This window comes from Seriola dumerili, unplaced genomic scaffold (assembly GCF_002260705.1).
Source record: "Seriola dumerili isolate Sdu_G_001 unplaced genomic scaffold, Sdu_1.0 BDQW01000998.1, whole genome shotgun sequence".
In the NCBI taxonomy this organism is placed as follows: domain Eukaryota; kingdom Metazoa; phylum Chordata; class Actinopteri; order Carangiformes; family Carangidae; genus Seriola; species Seriola dumerili.
The window spans coordinates 122,893-142,805 of NW_019175253.1; the positions used below are offsets into that span (position 1 = coordinate 122,893).

Here is a 19,913-nt window from a genome sequence, read left to right on the forward strand (position 1 = left end):
GGGGTGTTTTTAAAACGAGCCACTTGTTGCATTTTTGGCAGCAAAAGTAAGAGAAAGTGAAGTAAAGCGGTCTCACAGATTAAACAGTACTTTTGTCTTATTCTGTGGTTTCAATTAAGTCTCTGCAGACGATCTGTCTCCTCTACGTTACATGATGAAGAGCAGTGTAAGGTTCAACACAAATATCAACACAATATGTGTGTGTGTGTGTGTGTGTGTGTGTGTGTGTGTGTGTGTGTATGTGTGTGTGTGTGTGTCTTTGGTTGTAATCAGTTTTCTTCTCCTCTGTCTTCTATCACAATATTCTTCTTTTACTGAAAATGAAATCAGCTTCCTTGCCTGTTGGCTTAGTTTTAACCTTTATTCAATGTAGCTCATGGTGGCTAATGTTAGCTAACTTTGTATAGATATTTTTGACTCTGAAAGTTTCATTTTAAACTAATAACAACACAATGACTCTCTCCACACCCGTAATGATGCACATCATTTTGTGTGGTTGCTAGGTTACATGATCTGGCTCATCTCGGTGTCAACTTAACCTGTTTTTTCCGCATCAGGAAGTTCTATGTGATAATAAAGCTGCTTTAACCATTGTGACTGGCAGACTAGTGTGTGTGTGTGTGTGTGTGTGTTTGTGTTCCTGTGATACCTCTGTGAGGTTTCTGACACCCAGGAGATGTGAAGTTTTTTTCATTGGTCTTCGTGCTGTGAGGAGGAGGAGAGGCGCTGGAGGAAGATTTGGGATGAGAGAGGAGGAGGTATAAGAGAGAGGGAAGAGGAGAAAGAGGGGAGGGGGATTCAAGACACGGGAGACAGCAGACGGAGCTGGAAGAAAAGAGAGTGAGGGGAAGGGAAGGGGGGTGTGTGTGAATGAATAATTTAGTCTCTCCATTCCCTCTCTACTTCTCCCTGCTGAGTTGAGGATGTTACAGAGATAGAAGAGAGGAGAGGAGAGGAGAGGAAACGAGAGCATGTAGCGTCGTGGATCTCACCGAGCTGTGGTCACCTACTGCCCTGGGGTCAAACACCGTCACCGCAGTTTTCTTTACATTCAAAATGAAGCGGTTAGCGTCACACCAATGTACAGAATTCTCTATTTGAGGGACTGAAAAGATGGATTTGTATCTGCTTTGAGTGAGGACACACTGTGTTTTCATTACAGTTGAAGTTAAAGTTATCGGCCTATATGTGGAGCATTAGAATCTGGTGCGTTAAGTCCAGCCACTGTTGGATTATGGGGCAAAATGCTGGAGTCAACTCTTCTGCAGAAAGTCCTCAGTGGAGAAGCAGTGATGGTGTTTGTTGATACAAGGGAAGGAGATGAGGAGAGGCAACAAGGAGAGGAAAGGAGACAAGATGAGGCCGTTATCATCTATTTTTTTATTGTGTTTTTCTTTGTCAAGTTTAATAGCTTTATTATATAGTGTGTGTGTGTGTGTGTGTGTGTGTGTGTGTGTGTGTGTGTGTGAGAAAGACGGAGCAGGAGGATAAAGTCAGAGACGCAGTACGATGAATGTAGTTGATCCCAGATGTGTGTGTGTGTGTGTGTGTGTGTGTGTGGATGTGTTATCCTCTCAGCATTCAGCAGGTGTCTCTCACTCCTCTCGGAGACCCACCTGCGTCACTAATCATTCGTTACCTTGGTAACAGTGGACTTCCCCGTGTGTGTGTGTGTGTGTGGGTGGGTGTCTGAGTGTGAATTATGACTCATCCTGCTCCTGCTCAGTTCGCAGTGGCTATCCTCACACTCCTGTCTGGGGAACACCCACCCACATCTGTTCCCTCCCCGTGCATCTCTCTTTCCTCCTCCCGTCGCTCCCTTTCCTCGTCTCCCTCCATCATCCCCATCTTCCCCTCCTCTCTTCTCCTCTGATAAGCAAACCTTTAAGCTATCCGTGCTCGTTTTACTCAGCACATTATTAACACATTCATCCAATGTTTACCTGTTGCTTTCTGCGCCTGGATCACAGTCATTAGCCCGAGCTGCCACAGTCGCCATGAGTGGCCACACAAAGATGAGAGCGCCACCTACTGAGACGCTGACAAATGATCTGTGGGAAGTGCTTATAGTGAGTGAGTGAGTCAGAAATTGATCTTAGAGTTCTTGTTGTGAAAATGGAGAATAGAAATGGAGCCTGATCTGATAAAAAGATTTAATTTTGACTTGACTTAATTCTTGTAAAGTAATAAATAATTATGCAATACATGGCCAAAAGTATGTGGACAAGAGCTCTGTAAAGGCCAGTTGAACTATTCCTAACCAAAATGGGGGTAAAGCTATGTTCAAAAGGGGGACGCTCCCCCCAGACTGCTGACACTGAGTTGGAAAGACATCGACAGAAACAGCCCTAGATCAAAAGTGTTCAAAAACAGAGTTAACACTTTCCAAAAATAAAAGTTAACAAATGAACATTAATAAGTCGTCGGTGAGATATCCAACACTTCTCTCAAGGCGGCTGAGCAGTTTGCTGCCAGAACTGCTACAACAACAATAGCTTGTGTCCTGTTGGCGTAGGCAGCATTTCTTTTCTGAGAACAAAAGCTTCAAAATACCGGCTGGTTCACTGGGTTTATTCGCATTAACTTGCTTCTCAAAACAACACTTTGTATTAAAGAACAACTGTAAATGTGAAGCAGAAGGCAGACAGACACCAATGACAAATTAGATACTCAGCAACCACCCCTGCCCTTTTAGGTCAGAGTGCTGAATTACAATACCTACTACTTCAGGGAGTCAGGTAATGATCAAGAATCCGCTCATAAAAACATCAAAAACAACATAACAACAGCCCTGACACTTTAGGTATAAACACAACAACAACAACACAACACCAATCTGACTTAAGTTTCTTCTACTGCTGCACTCTCCTCTTTAATTCTGTGTTTTTCAGTGATGCAAGGCCATCATCATTGCAGCTGCTCGCTACTAAAATATAATTGGCAGTTTGAACATAATGAAAAAAGAGAGGCCACTGCCAGAGTTATTGAAGGTATCTTCTAATAGAACAGTAACAGAACAATCTAATGAAGACAAATAAATAAAAAATAAATAAAACAGTGTATAATAGGAAAATGCATCTGTCTTGATGTAAGGATGGACTGGAAAGAAGAAGGAAAAGTAGAAGATTGAGGAGAGGATGAGAGCGTGTTCTTCTCTTTTATTGCCTGTAGAGGGCGCCGCCGCCTCTGTACAGACCCAGTAGAGAACTGTGTGGTGTTCTCTCAGCAGGGAGCCGGCTACTTAATGAGAGCAATCCCTTTTTCATCCATGCACAGTATTGCATATTTCTGCTTATTCGCATAATTGGTGTGTGTGTGCCCTTGTGTTTATCCTTGTGTGTGTGTGTGTGTGTGTGTTCTCCTGTAAACCGTAGACCATGAAGAAGAAAGGATTTGGGATGGGCATATTTGATTTATTTATTTAAAAAAAAAATTTCTGAGAGGATGGATGGTGGAATAAGTAGATGGAAGAAGGACGGGGTGCAAAGAATTTTCCTTTTGAAGTTGAAGCGCTGTGTCCCGCCTTCCTGGGATGTTATAAAAAGCAGCAGAAGAAATGAATTTTAATGTAAATGTAGTTTTGATTTATTCATAACTCCTTCACTTGGTCTGACCTGGATAAAACCGCGTACACACCCCTTTCTTTCTCACACACACACACACACACACACACACACACACACACACACACACACACACACAAGAACACACTTTTTATTTTTGTTCTTTCTTTCCTCCTATCTGGGAGGGAGACAAGCAAGAGAGATATATTTAAATAGCTGTGCGTCAGCAACATCAAGGACAAAAGATGGAAAGCCTGGGATCCTGAGGAAGATTCAAAAGATGAAGATACAGGATGACAAACTGCTGCTGCTGCTGTGTCGTGTTGAATGCTTGAACTGAAGCAAGCAAAGGAAAATGTATCACAATGAAAATTATTAAAAAAAAATAATAGCACTGACATACTCTCAGTTCTCAAAGACATCTAATAAGCTTGTGTCTGCATTGAGAACTCCATTCAAGGGTTTTATCTTTTGTGCTGTTGATCATTAGGTACCACACACAGAGAACAACTGCTGTGTTATTGATGTACTACCACTATTAATACTGTTATCAGAGAACTCTGCTGTTACACATGCTCTGGTGCCACCTAGTGGGCATATGGAAAGACATACATCAAATATCTGTGATACCTTGGAGAAAACACACACACAGTCAGATAGAGGCTGTACGCTGTCCATGGTGCTGAAACACACACACACACACACACACACACACACACACACACACACACACACAGAGTCAGACAGAAGCAGTTCGCTGTCCATGGTGCTGAAATATTTCAGTTTAAGTGTCCTGACCTGCTTCTGACATTGCGAAGCCTCAAAGCGACATCTGATTATTTTTTAATACCGTAAGCTTCACCCACTGCCCCCAGGTCTTTTTTTGATCCACACAACACAGAGTGGACAGCACTTTAATTCATTTAAAACAGTAAATACAGCTTACAATGCTATGACAGCTTTTCTTTTATTGTGAGATAATGATGTTTATTATAAAGCTTATTTATTCCTCAGTGAGCTATGACTATAATGCACACATAACTCTCACAACAACTATGAATGAAGCAACAATCTATATTGGGTTCAAAAGGCTTTGAGAAAATGTTTGCAATCAGCGTATTGAATGACAATCAATTTATTGATAGAGAGATGTCTTATGGGCAAAGTTGACATTTCAGATTGACACTGATGGAAATGGTTCATCCATCAGGGGCATAAATATGATAAGTATAATTTGTGGATATCAGATTTTGAGATATAAAGAGGAATACCCTCCAAACCCTCCTGTCTATTATTCATTACAGGGACGGATAGATGGGTTAGGACTGATAGAAGAAAGGAACATAACTTTTCAAAAATAATAATACTTTGACTTTGTCTGATGTTACCACATCATTTAAAACTGTTATACTCGGTGCAGTGCAACACCCGATACTACCCCACATACTGTTACATCAGGAGGAAATATGAGTGTACTGTACTCAGTACTGTAGTATAAGCTTACAGCTGGAAACCTGTTTGAAAGGTACAAGCACGTGTACTTTGGACAAACCAGACATGTGAGTCGGGCAGCCCTCCAGTTTATCAGCCTGTCAATCGAGCCCACCTCCTGCATTTTTCAAACCATTCATCAGACAGTCTGCCATGAGCTGAATACAGACAGCAGGAATGTGTGGGATGAGGTAATGAGTGGAGCGGGTTTCATTGTCTGCATTAGCTTCTGAAACATACTCCATGATGAAATTTCTCACAATTTTGCTGTATACCACAATTCATACACTCTGTTCCTACAAAGGATGACATGATAATGTAGACGGCAGGGCTGTCGACAGAATTTTAAAAACCTGTTAAATGATTTTGACATATTACAATTTTTCATATTTTTTATTTTTTCAGTTAGCTGGTTGTATGTAATTTGTATTCCCAAACATGAAGATCTAAAGCATTCAGAATTAGTTGCATCTTCTTTATCATTTTTAAATATACTTAATAAACTGGAATTAGCCTGTAAAGATATCTATTGAGTCTTAGCTTTTAATTGTAGAATAAAAGCAGAGATTAATATAAAATCACAGTGGGTGGAGGACAAGACCCTGGTATTGGGATTTAAAAAAAATACTGCAAAGTCCTGCACTAATAAAGGTATAGGTGTATAAAATAGAATTACTTAAGCACAATGGCTATTTGATATGAAAAGAGCACCTTAATTGCTGGCCTACCTGCAAGAAAGTAGTTTAAATATATAGTTTACAGTGGTACAGAGCACGTGAAATATTCTGCTCCACTGTTATGGACATAAACCAGTACGAAAGCATATTACTACCATTATAGCCTGCGTTTCATTCTATAACCACACCCGGGCACCTGCCACCAGTTCCAGCCGACCACCGGCCGTTGGCGTGGCCCCAACACCCCACACACACCCGGACACTGGCCCATAATGAGAATGACAAGTTGTTTTTTGGGGGGGAGCGCGTGTGTGACTGGTCTCTCGGCGCGTGGCTCCATCTACGGTGTGGTTCCACAGGGCAGCGCTCGCGCTTTCGAACGTCAATTCACCCAGAACGACAACCACAGGGACATCCGGTCGTTACTTTCAAAATAATAATAAGATACTATTAATGATGTAGCCTATCATTAATACATATTCTGAGTAAAAATGTTCCGCTCATATCATGTTATATTCCCTTGTTGGCCTGAAATGTCACTTTTAGGCTTAATATAGTTTGAAAAGAAAAAAAAAATCACAGTTAGGTCTATATGTGACAAGAATGAAGGTCAGTGTTGAATAGGAGCAGGCACATCATAGGGAGAACTAAAACAATCACACTAAAGGTGCAGTAAGTAACAAAAGATTAAACTTATACTGCAGGAGAAATGTAATCATGCAGCAGGCAGTGTTATTAAAAAAAGAAAAATATTACAGATAAAACAACTTGTATAAATGAATAAAATGGATAACCTGTTAAAAGGTCTTTGTGCTATTATAAGCAGATTTCTAGAGTAAGAAATGAGCTGTATTATAATTAAATTAGATTAAAATTAGGAGCAACAAGTAGCAAAATTACAATATACATATATATATATAAGTAGGCTATGAACAATAATAATAATAACAATAATAATAATAATAATAATAATAATAATAATAATAATAATAATAATAATAATAATAATAATAATAATAATAATAATAATAATAATAATAATAATAATAATAATAATAATAATAAGCCCAACATTACCCTACATTAAATTGTCAAAAGGCAGGCTTAAACATTTCTTTCTGTGAAGTGACTCCTTAATGTGCAGGCTATAATCCATTTCCAAAACAGACAACCCCTATTAGGCTTTCACTTTGAAAGACCAACCGCCTTCTTCCGGTGATGCTCTCGGTGACTGTCGCCAGTTTCACGCAGCTGGAGCGTCTCGCGGCGGCACGCGCGCCTTGCGCATCTGTCAGCGGAATACAAACGGCCGTTTTCAGAGGAGAGGAGGGCACAATCGCTTTCTGAGGCATCACTCTCCTTCTCGGAGGTTTTTATGTCTGACGCCTGTTGACCATGGGAACACAAACTGACAAACGAGGTCCGGTGCATTCGGTTGGAGGAGCCGTTCAGTGACAGCTGCTGTTATCTGACTGACAGACAGCCCGGTGAAACGTGACGGACAGGTAAACCGCTGTACGTTTCTAATCAATGGCCTGGGGAATAACGACAACAGAAAATATGCTGTAACGTGAAGTGGTGCGTTTATTTGGACTTTACCGCTTTCTGGCTGAAGTATGGGGCTGTTATAGCCGGTGAAGCGGAGGCTGGAGGTTTGTGTCTGGTTTTGTCTGCGCTCCGTCCCCTCCGGTGGACGCAACTGAAGAGACTGGAGACACGGACGGAGACAGGGCTGTTCTTGTGTCGGCTGTTTCGGCGGAGACATGGCAGCGGCCATCGCCAGCGGTTTGATCCGACAGAAGCGACAGGCGAGAGAGCAACACGCCCACCGACCGACTGCTCACCGGCGGCGGAAGAGCCCCGGTAAGAAGCAGGGGCTGTGCAACGGGAACCTGGTCGACATCTTCTCCAAAGTCCGGATATTTGGCCTGAAGAAGAGGAGGCTACGGAGGCAAGGTGTGGAGGGGGGAGGGGGGGGAAGGGGGGGGGCACATGCATGCACACAGACACAAATATATTTATATGCATGTGCGGGCGCGCTTCCACACACATAGAGAGAACGCACGCACGCTCGCATACACTTTTACGCGCGGCCACATTCATCCATAACCACCTTCACACGTGCACGCCCGTGGCTGGTGAACGCATGTACGCGCACACACCCCAATCATGCATAAACACAGACCGACACACTCGTCCCTCTCTCTCTCACACACACACACACACACACACACACACACACACACACAGTCATGTCTTGTACTGCCCTACGGTTCAGTAGTTTCCAGGTACATCCATTATTGAAGCCACAGATTAGTCTGTCTAGTCTCTCTCTCTCTCTCTCTCTCTCTGTGCATCTCTACCTCGCTCTCTCATTTCCAGCTCATACAATTCAAAGTGGTCCGATCTCCAAGATCAGACTTTTGCCTTAACATCAGAAAAAATGTCAGAAAACAAGAACACAATGACAGCAGCAAAACTACCAACCTGTCTCTTATTTTGAAATTGCACTTTGCTTCATGTAATTCTGATTTTTCTTTCTGGCAGAAAGCACAAACATTTTATTTTGTTCCTGTGGAGGTAAAAAAAAGTCCAAATCAAAAATTTTTGACACCAAGATTTCAAGTCACACTCCAATCCAATTTGACATCATTGTTAAATCGTGGGATGGATATTTGTGTGAATGCACAGAGGTGATTAGATATGGGAGTGAATGCAAATGAAGGAGAATGTTGTGATTGTGCGCTATGGAAGGCTTTCAATAGCAGAGGCGATAAGTGCTGTTGTAATCAATTGATTGTGTGAGGAACCAGCAGGTGACGGTGTATGGATGGAGGAGAGGTGGAGGCAGGAAATGAGGAAATGAGAGGAGGGGAGGAGGGACGGAGGACGAGATAGAGGGGAGGCGAACGTGAGGAGTCATGTTGATGGGAATTGGTTTAGTTTGAACTGGTGGGTGACGGGAATTTGCGGGATCTGAGATCTGGAGGACTGAAGGTGATCTCCTCTCTTCTCCTCCCTCTCCTCCTCCCTTTTGCTCACCTCCACTCCTCGCGTCTACCAGTGCCTCTCATTTTTCCCCCCTTCTCTTCCTTTTGTTCCCTGCCACCTTTTGCCCTTACGTCCTTTCTACATTTTAGTAACCTTTCCTCCCCTTTTGTCCTTCCTCTCCATTTTCCTCCCTTTTTTGTCACCTTTCTCCCTACTGTGGATCTTTTCCTCATTTCTTCAATGCCACCCCTCTTTAGAGCGATAAGACAAACAGCCTCCTTTTCTCTCTCCTTCATCATACCACCAATCCTCACTCCCTAACTTAGATCTTTTCATCCCTTCTTGTTCCCTTCTTCCCATTTCGGGGTTAATACATGACAACAGCCTCCTCTCCTCTCCTCTCCTTCTTTTCATCATTTATCCTCCTTTCTTTTTTTTTCCAGTTCCTTTTGTGTAACCCATTATCCCGTCCTGTTCTCCTCCTCATCTCTTTATTCTACGGCCTTCCACCTCTCCATCTTTCCTCCATTCCTTCCTTCTTGTTGTCTCCACCTCTCCTCATGTCTTAGCTTCAGCTCCTCTGCATTTTTGCTCCTCCCTAATATTTCCCTTTTGTCACCTTTCTCCCTTGGCTCCTTTTCTTCTCCTCCTCCTCTCCATCCTAATCCTCTCCTCCGACCTTAGATCTTTTCCATCCTTTCTTTCCTTTTTTGGAAAGAACAGCCTCCTCTCCTCGCCTCTTTCCTACCACCTCCTTTCCCTCCTTCCGTCTCTCTCTCCTCTGTGTTCCCAGCTGTGAGAGCTGCTGGTGAAAGCCTGGCAACATCCACAATCTCTGTGCTCTGTGTGTGTGTGTGTGTGTGTATGTGTGTGTGTGCATGTATGTGCGTGTCTGTGTGTGTGTGTGTGTGTGTGCGTGAGAGAGAGAGATTTGCCAACATCCCCTACTGTCTTCCAGAGGTTTTGTGAAGGAGAGACACGCAGGCCTGACTAACTGATCTGCAGCCATCACCACTCTATCAAAGATGTGGTTCAACACAGTTTAAATCTGCATATCAGCTGGAGTTACACCGACACGGAGCCAAAGCTGACTTTTTTTTAATCAAAAACGTGATATCAGTCCACTTCTGATGCGATGGCGGCGCCTTCTTGTCCACAGCGAGTCTCAGTTTGTTGATATTATTAGTCAGTGGAGAATTTGCAGCGGTAATGTGGGAGGATTTTAAAATCAGCCTCACTAAATAGCTGTTAACCAACCAACCTTAAAACTACTGGAGTCTGACTTTGAGTGGAGGATTTGAATGTGACATGATGGATGGTCAAATTAAAAGATAATCACTGCCACAAAATATTGGTTTTTGGTTAAACAAAACAAAAAAAACAAAGACAAAATCACATCAGCTGAGTCATAAAACCATCAAGTAGAGGTATTCATATATTACATGCTGCCACTGAGATGCACCTGCTGTAATGTATCCATATCACACTGGCTTTTGAACCAACAGAAAGACGGATGTATAAAAGCAAAAGCCAGACTGTAAAGGTTCAACGCTCCGCCGCGCCTCTTCGTCTGATTCCGAAACATTTCAAATCCGGAGACGGATATTTCACGCTGATTTATAAATGAAGACGTCACCGATGAAACGCGGAAGATGTGACATATTCTAGAAAAAGATGAGAGATGGTAAATAACGTTTCCAGCAGCTTCCTCCGAACACGTGTCACACAAACAAGGACGGAGATTGAGTCTTTACTTTCTGCTGGTGATGAAACATATGTTGGTAGTACATAACATCTTATGTATAACATTACACTACAAACAAAAAGCTTTGTCTCCTGTCCCAAGCTGCACGAATAAAGTGTGCAACAAAAAAGTTCCAACTCTTACTAAAAGGTGGAGCAATGAAATCATTATATAATAACCAATAAAACATGACATGTCTACAATCTCATTTAAGACACATAAAAAACAAAGTTGTTTCTCTTCGGGGAGACTATTAAACCTTCCTGTTTCTACAGGCAGTGTACCTGGATGTAACTGTACACACAGATCCTGTCCCACAGTCTAAAACCCAAAGAAGATGTAAAGAAAAAAAGCTGCAAATCCGTCAGTGTAATGCAGTAACTTTGTCACAGTGAAATCCGTCACAGAAAATGTCCCGTACAATAGATATATCGATATATATATATATATATATATATATATAGATAAGTCTGCGCCATCCCTGCTTTTGGTTGCCGGGTGTGACGGGTTTTCAGGCCTGGCTCCAGAAGCAGGTCCAGATATTTTTGTCTTCAACTAACCTCAGACCATTTTCTCATAGATGTCCCTACAAAATCATTTGCCCCAACCTCACTGAGACTCACAAAAACCCCTAATTCACAATCACTGATGTGTCAGTTCCAAGAAGTTCAAGTATGTCTAGGTTTTCATTTGAAATGAGGGGAGCTACGAGGTTGAAATAGACAGCTGGTTGAGGTTCTGTGGCTGCTGAGGGAGCTGAACTCGGTTCCTTGATGCTGCGTCCCCGTCCTCACTCATGGTCATGAACTCTGTGTAGCGACCGAGACAATGAGATCACAGATATGCCAGAATGAGGATTCGTCTAGTGATGCGGGAGGACCCTAAATGTCGAGTTGCTGCTCATTCATACTGATAAGAAGCAAGATGCCCCTTATTCCCATCCACCTGGACATCAGGACACCCCCCCCCTCCCCTGCTGAAATCTGCCTGAATCAAATACAGCAAAAAGATGAGAAAAGTAAAAATGAGTTACAAATCTTAATCAGCATTTACTCATGAGAGTAGGAACCACCAGACCCCCGGCCCCCTCCTCCCCAGGAGGAACAAACATGAAAAGACACCTCAGCTGCTCGGTTGCTACGTGAACTTGACTCACTGTTTCTTTCTCTCCAATTCAGAAAACCAGTGCCAATATTCTTAACACCAAAACTACTGACAGAGATGAAGGGATTCAGAGTGAGACAGATCTGTGGTTAACACGGTCACCTGTCTGTCTGTTTGTTAGAACTGTGATGGACCGACTATCTGCACAGCGTGTTCTCATGCATTTCACTCAACGCATAGTAATGAGCAGGTTTGTTTAAAGCCAGCCGGTAGACTCGTTTGAATTTGAACACAACGTCTCATTAGGACAAATTCAGGTTAAGGACTTTTATTATTTATCAGATACATAATCGAACTGCACCACTGCTGCTATATTTCATACGAGGCCCATGTGCTGTAGCTGATCTGACTGCTCTAAACAGGATCTGTGTTTTAACAACAAATCTGCCCTTTTCAGCACCCTCCGTGTTCATCTAATCAGTAATCACTCGGATGTAAATGAGGGTGAAATGGGTGCGTTTAGCTGCTGCTTGTGAATTCCTCACTTGGGTGCTTTTGTTTGGGGAGATGGTGTGTGTGTATAAAAAGAGGAGAGGGTTTTTTTTCGATACGTCGCTTGTATGAGACACCCATGATGATATTTTATAGTGCGTTAAACTGTGCATTCAGAGTCAGACTGGGGCGAATTAACAGACAATACGACATGTCAAATCAGCGTGGCCGCCTGACTGATTGAATCAGATCACATTATGGTGAAAATAAAGCTGTGTGTGTGTGTGTGTGTGTGTGTGTGTGTGTGGATGGGGGAATACCCTTCCACTGGAACAGTCTGGAATTACGAGACTGTTGCCGTGGCAACGCAAGAATGGGAATTTCCCTAGTAACAGACCCGGATGCGAAGATACAGGGAAGAGTGGGAATATCACCTTGACAACTGTGGGAATGTCGCTGTGGCAACGGCCGGCCACGTCAGGTCGGTCTCTGAGTATAAATGGATAAATGGATGTCAGACGAGCGGCTGGATAGACACATAAATAGAAGATGAGTTGATGCAGCGGGGCAGCCCCCTGTGGAGAAGTATTGATCTTTCATCCAGTACAGCAGGGAGTTATGCAAACAACACCCACAACACCACTGGAGGCTGTAATCATGCTTGTAATATACGACGGACGATGTGATTACAAATCTATATCTCTGCATCATAAATCACATCAAATAAGATAAATGTAATTGTACTATTTTTTTTAAAAACATCAGCGTTTTATATTTGCTTTCATGTGTTGGTTCACTTCTTCTTGTCCTAATTTATTACATGACTAATGACTAGTTCAAGATTATGGATTAAAGTGAAAGTTGATTGACTTCTGTTTCGATGTGATTGATTATTGTAGCTATTCTCACATTAATCATAGAGCATACAGCCAAAATATTTATTTAAATTACAACTTTTATACATATTTTGTGTATTGTCGTATTCATAAAACAGATGCAGAATATGAATAATAAATGTTGCCTCTTTCTGTATGAATTAGAGGTTTGACCAAAATTAGTTCACAAGCAAAAGATCTGAAAACAGAGGTCATATTACGAGGCAGCATTTTAAAGAAAATAAAGAAAAACGTTTAATTAATTAAGAGAGTTTAATTAGGAGAATATTAAAATTTTAGTGTCTGTAAAAATGATGCTGTTAAGTGTGGAGTGTAGGGCTTCCTACAGTTTAATATCAGTAATGAGACGACACCGAGTTTCAGTCAGAACATAAAAACATTTTTCTTCATGTCTAGATGTTTTTTCTACAAAGCCCTTCCTTTCAAAATAAAACTGCGTGGCCTTGAAATTTTCCATCAGCGGAGAGGTATTCATATATTACATGCTGCCACTGAGATGCACCTGCTGCGATACAGTATATCCATATCACGCCGGGTTTTGAAAAAAGGACGGAAAGACTGGGATGTGTGTGAGGTTCGCTCTCTGCTCTGCCTCCTCGTCTAATGCGAAAGATTTCAGAAATGAAACACAGGTGAAACAAAGAACACAATAAGTAACATCTCCAGCAGTTTCCTCAGACCGTGCGTCACGCGAAACAAGGACAGAGAGATTGAAATGTGTGTGTGTGTGTGTGTGTTCATGATGTCTGGCAGGTGAACTGTTATTCTTGAATGACAAAGCAGTGAGGAACGCCACACACGTCAGCTGGAATGATATTTACTTAAAGTGTGAAAATAGGGACTGCGCTGCGCTTGTGCTCGTCAGAAGAAAAAAAAAAAAAAATTGCAGTTGCAGCGAGGAGAGAAAACACACACATCAACCTGGAAGATGTACATGTCATCTGCGCGTAGCTATACGCCGTTCCTCGAGGTGGCTGATCCCTGCCAGCACACGTAATATCTATCTTTCTAATCTGACTAAGATTTATTACTGACGGCATCACAGGGGATTTTGTCAGAGAGCTGGTTACAGGCTCCTCTTCCCTCCTGCTCCCCTGCTGCACAAGATGGATCCTTCACAACGATGGAAAACACCCCTGCCTCCCTCTCTCACTCTCTCTCTCTCTCTCACACACACTGTCACACTCTTCATAAACTGGGTCAGTCTTTGCTTTTCTTTCTTTTTTTTTTTTTCCGTCTCTATCCATTAGGGTATACCTTTATACACACACACACACACACACACATGTTCAAAGGGGATTCCCACCCTGCTCGTAGCCGGTGCAGACGGAGGCGAAGTCACTGATGTGAGAATGGGTGTGGTCACATGTAAGTGTGTGTGTGTGAAAATAAATAATAAAAGCGCTGCATCTGCAGCAGAATGGGGTGATGAGAGGACGGAAAAATAAAAGCCTGTCTGTACCTGCCGAGGATGCTCCATTATATCACCTCATCCAGGTCGAGTCAGACTTTGTTTTGTCCAAAAGTCTTCCGATGACTCAGTCCCTCGGCTCCCTCCCTTCTCCTTTATCGCTCCTTCTTTCTCTCGCTCTCTTTCTTTAGTCGCTTGGTTTCATTTCAGGCATCTCTTGTTTGACTGCAAGAACCAAACTGGCAAGAGCAAAACATCTGCATTTTCAAGCATTGTCGATTTGTCAAAATCCAATAATTTGTGGCAATAACACGCATTTTCAAGTACAGTGAAGCCGTGTCTGTCTTTCTATTAGAGATGAGCTTTATAATGTGGAGAAAACACGAGAGGTCCACACATTTATCCAAGTTTTTTGGGAAAGGGAATCACACCAAGAAACATGCTGTAAACAGTAAACAGGATGCAGCTGCTTCAAAGACACTATAAGGCGGCTCTTTACTATCAAAAGCTTCGGAAAGAATTCATCAACGTCATTCGAGTGGAACAATGACGGCGGAGGAAGGATTAGTCCAAGAATCCTGTAATGGATTGGATGTGCTTGACTAGTCTCTCCAGAGGAAATCCCCCAGGATGCAGCAGGTTGTACGTCTTTAATGCCAAACTGTATTGTATCTCCAACGTGCCGTCTCAACATATGTGTGTGTGTGTGTGTGTGTGTGTGTGTGTGTGTGTGTGTGTGTGTGTGTGCAAATTGAAATCAGGGCGACGCATTTGTACATAAATCGCATATAAATCATTCTGCTGAGGCCGACGGCGTGAAGCATGTCCCGATTTGAAAAAGGGGGAATTCGCTTCAACTCCTCCTCTCGCTCTCTCTTGGTCTGTGTCATGTAGAACCACAGCTGAAGGGCATAGTGACCAGGTTGTTCTGCAGACAGGGATTCTATCTCCAGATGGGCCAGGATGGAAGTCTGGATGGGACCAAAGACGACAGCACCAACTCCTGTGAGTAGACCCACTACACACACACACACACACACACTCATAGACTCCAGTCACGACCTGGTGCGGTTATATGTTGTAGTATTTATACTACTAATTTACTGAGAGTCATTTTTAATGTTGGTTTAGATTGGAAAAAATATATATGGTGTTTTCATAATGGCTCTAACAGGCGGCGTGTTTTCAGGGCGGACTCCAACCGTTCGACCGAACGCGACAAGTGGCTGCTCAGAGGATTTCATTTTCTGAAGGCTGTGTTTATTGGACCTCTGTGCCCAACACAGCCTTCAGGGAGGAGCTGCAGATGGACAGCTTATTGATAAATGTTGCCGTTTGCAATATTCTAATGTGCCACTCATGGAGAAAATCAAAATGCTAATTGGTAATAACGACAGCAGGCGTCTCTCACTGGCCCGAAGTGTCCTCTCCACTCCGGCTGAGCTGGCCGCTCTGCCAAGCGCCTGTTGCAGCCACTTGTTTACTACGAGTTATTTATTTATGTCTTCGCATCAGTTTTTGGCAAATGTCTACACGTCACCATTTTAAAATTTACTCGCACTTGTTGCCAAGCTTTCACTTTGTCTGGCAGAGCCATGTTCAGCGGGGAGGCGACACCGGTGACATTTTCCTGCAAGCGTTAAAGAGAGCGGTTGTTGCCGTCTCTAATCAGCTGGTTGCATATCCTCAACATTAATGAAACCTGTGCATGAGCGTGACAGTGGTTTAGAAAGTGTAATATTTATCAAGGATGATTACTTGCAGGTGTACTTCTGATCAATTTCTCCTGCTCAACCCTGGACACGGGAAACGCCGGTTGCTCAGAGAGATTTAGCAACAATATCAGTGCAACCTTTGATTAGAGAGGAAACCAGCAGGGCGTGAGGTCCTAAACAGCACATCCGCTGCCACGGCCTTCACTACAGGTCATTGTTGTGTTCGATTTTATAATATCTCAATTACACACTAGTATGAATGTGTATATTTCCTTTAAATCAACAGCGTCAGCCCACACTTCTCTAAGCAACGCCCTTTAAAGTGTTGCAGTGGCTCCAGGAAATAAACAGTAGTCTTCGATTCAAGCTGTCAGGAAAACTCCTCCATCCTTGATATCACTCGCTCATCATTTTCAGCTGATCTCAGACAATTAAACTAAATGAAAGAGTTAAGCATGTTTTAAGATAACCGTGCGGAAATAAGCTGTGTAAGCTAATCCGCTCACTGTTTGACACAAGCATGAGACTGACAAAATATTCCAATAACAAAAAAAAAAACTGTTGACAGTGAGGTTTGTGGATTATCCAGAGAATCTGGGACATTGTTTTTTTAAGAGAAACACACTGCTGTGGAGGCAGAAATCTGCAGAGCAGGAGATTTCAAAGGCAGGCATCAAGCTCACAGCGGGAAACAACAACATCTATAAGCTGCAGCCACAGCCAGACGAGACGGGAGTCAAGTCACGAACACCTGAGAAAATTACAGTATCAATAATTGATGAAAACATCCCTTAAAATGAGACAGAGAGTGAATCTCAAGATCCACACATCGCAAAAGAAAGGTGGAGGTAAGAAACACTGGAAGGACAAAAGAAGCAGTTTTTATCAAAGAGGGGCAGAAAGATCCGACAACAGCTACTGGAAATACTGTAATAACCTTAAAGAGGAACACATGTTTATATGTCAAAAGTCCACAAGTGAAGGGTTCCTCAAAAAAAACCCCAAAAAACCAGACAGAAATAAAAAGCCACACTGTCTGAAAGGCTGGACGACACCAGGGTTAAGAAGACAAATATGTGACGCTTTAAGAGGCTCGTGCTTCACAACCAGCAGGTCATTTCTGTCGTAACAGCTGGACTGTGCGGGCTTGTCAGCGAGGCTAATCAATACCTCTGTAATAATAAGACACATGCAGGTTACAGAGGGGTTGTCTCCCCCCCCCTCCATGGATATGGAAGCTTGACTTTTTACAATTACGGCCTCAAAATATTTCCTTCAGAGGGGGAAAAAGAAAAATATTTCACATCTTATGAGTGAAATAAATGGAAGAACTAAATGACAGGAAAGGATTTAGAAAAGAAAACACCAGTGACACAAGCACTGCCTTTTAAAATACCAGCCCAAGGCTATGAGGGTGTGATCAGTGGTCTGTTCCTTTATCGTCACCGACTGCTCTTCTTCAAATAACACTGACCTGACGGGAGCCCGAGCCCGAGCCCGGGCCGGAGACAACGATTGGCTGATATTGAAATGTCATGTACTAAATTATCTCGGTCAAAATATACAATCGGCCTCAATTCAAGGACATTGTCATTTTCTTCGGCCGAACCTCTCGGAAGGTTTTTGCACAAACAAGCTGCAAATTGCTCGTTTCAGTCGGATAAATGTTATGTGTTACTACAGCCGTCAACGCTGCATGTGACAGAAACTAAAGAGGGGGGCGGTTGGACGCAAAGTTCGATGCTAATGAAATGGAGTGCAACTAAGATGTGTAGACAAGAGGAGATGGAGAAGATAATATCTTCCAGCATAGGTGATATTAGTGTCAGGAGCCAAAGGAGAGAGGAGGCTCTAAATAAATATAAAAAACAACCAAAACCAAACAACCACACACACACACACACACACACGCACACTCAGTTTGTCTTGTTGTTTTTGGTCCTCAGCTCTGTTTAACTTAATTCCTGTGGGTCTGAGAGTCGTGGCCATCCAATCAGTGAAGACCGGCCTCTACATCGCCATGAACGGAGAGGGTCACCTCTACTCCTCGGTGAGCGTGCACAACACACACACACACACAGTATACTGTATATGTGAGCATGGGTGCTGGACAGAAGCTGCATGTCGTGGGGGGGGGGGGTGGGTTGCTTCCAACCATTAGAGACAATAATCGCAGAAAACTGTGGGATTTCACTGCAGAACATGTGATGATCATCCAGGTCCCAGGTGTTTGGTTTTGATCTTTTCAGGATTTCAATAAAAGGGAAATAGAAAAAAAATATCATAGAGTCTCTGCTTTGCTTCATGTACGGGAGCAAGGACAAACATTTGAAGTTGATGTGTGTCTTTTATTAATTATTAAAAAAAAAACAAACAGGCAAAACGATGGTGATTATTGATTTATCTGCGTGTCATGCTCTGCATTTCAGCTCTTGTGCACAGTAACATTAAGTACCTTTGCTGCAGGTGCAGTCAAACAGTAGCTCTCAATTATACAATTGCGTTTAAAAAGGGAGAATTTGAGGGACAAACGAAATGAAATTCAATCAACATGCATGTCAGAAGTTAACTGGGAGCCTTGGACGAATAAAGAATGATATGAAGTTGCTCTGAGGTTCTGATGAAAAGCTGAGTTTTTTTGATTGAGACGAGAACACGGAGCAAGCAGCGCAGAATAACACAAAAAGCTTTTTACATGTCAGAGGACAATGTGAGAGACCTCAACCTGGAGACAGCTTCATTAGACAAAGCAGAGATAAATAGCTTTTAATGGACTCAAGTGAAGCATTTGTCACATTATGGACAAGCAAAAACATTAATTACTTCATTATTTGTTAATTATTAGTTATAATGCGTTTAACTGCCAACTTTCCAGAAGCATTTCCTCCCTGAGCTAAAAGATTCAGAGAAACAAAAGCAAACAGAATGACACAGAAGAATATGGAAGTGGATGGAGAGAAGGAGTGGAGGAGTAGAATATGAATTATTTCCACGCTGAGAGAGTTCACACTCCTCCTCTGATGTCTCCTCTACCTGACATCATCCCTCTTTCCTCCCCTTCATTTCCTTTTTTTTGGGTGGAGACAACAGAGAGGAGGGGAAAGGAGGAGGAGACAGGAAAAGGAGAGGTGATAGAGGGAGAGGACAGGGGGGGAATAGAAATGGGTGGGAGGGGAGAGGAGAGGAGATGAAAAGGAGGGAAATGAAAGAGAGAGGTGAGGAGAATAAAAGGTGAGGCCAGGACAAATGATGAAAAAAATAAAAGAAGAAGAGGAGGGGAGAAGAAAGGATGGACCGGGTAGGGAGGCAAAACAAAGGAGGTGAGGAAGAAATAGGACATGGAGGAAATGAGAGGAGAAAGATGTGAAGGGGAGTGAAAAGGTTGCGTAGAGAGGATGAAAAGAGACGCAGAGGAAGGAAGAAATTGGTCCAAAGGATAGAAAGGAAGAAAAGAAGATGGAGAGGAAAGAAGTTGTAGACCGTGGAGGAAAAGATGAAAGAAAGAAACATTGGAGACAGACGAGGATAAAGATGGTGAGGTAAGAGGAAAGCAAGAGAGAGAGAAGATAGATAGAGATAGAGATGGAGAAGAAGGAAAGAAAAAGGTGGTAGAAAGAAAAGGAAAAGATGGCGAGGAAGGAGGAAAGAGATTGTAGACAGGAGGAAAAGGACTGAAACGAGGAGTAAAAGATTCTGGACAGAAGAAGAAAGAGATGGAGAGAAAAGGAGGACACAGTTTTATACAGAAAAGGAAAAAGACAGAGGGGAGGACAAAGGGATGAGAGGGAGAGAAAGAAAGGAGATCTGTGCTGCTCTGCTGGGCTTTCTC

General features: G+C 42.7%; 1 protein-coding gene across 1 annotated transcript in view; it reads left to right on the forward strand.

The window, feature by feature from the left end:
* The window catches only part of LOC111237548 (fibroblast growth factor 14-like), a 40,782-nt gene that overhangs the window by 11,928 nt on the left and 8,941 nt on the right, over nt 1-19,913 (forward strand). Inside the window, exons 2-3 of the mRNA XM_022766682.1 lie at nt 15,264-15,374; nt 18,031-18,134. Coding sequence (XP_022622403.1) covers nt 15,264-15,374; nt 18,031-18,134 — 215 coding nt within the window. The remainder of the gene's footprint in view (nt 1-15,263; nt 15,375-18,030; nt 18,135-19,913) is intronic.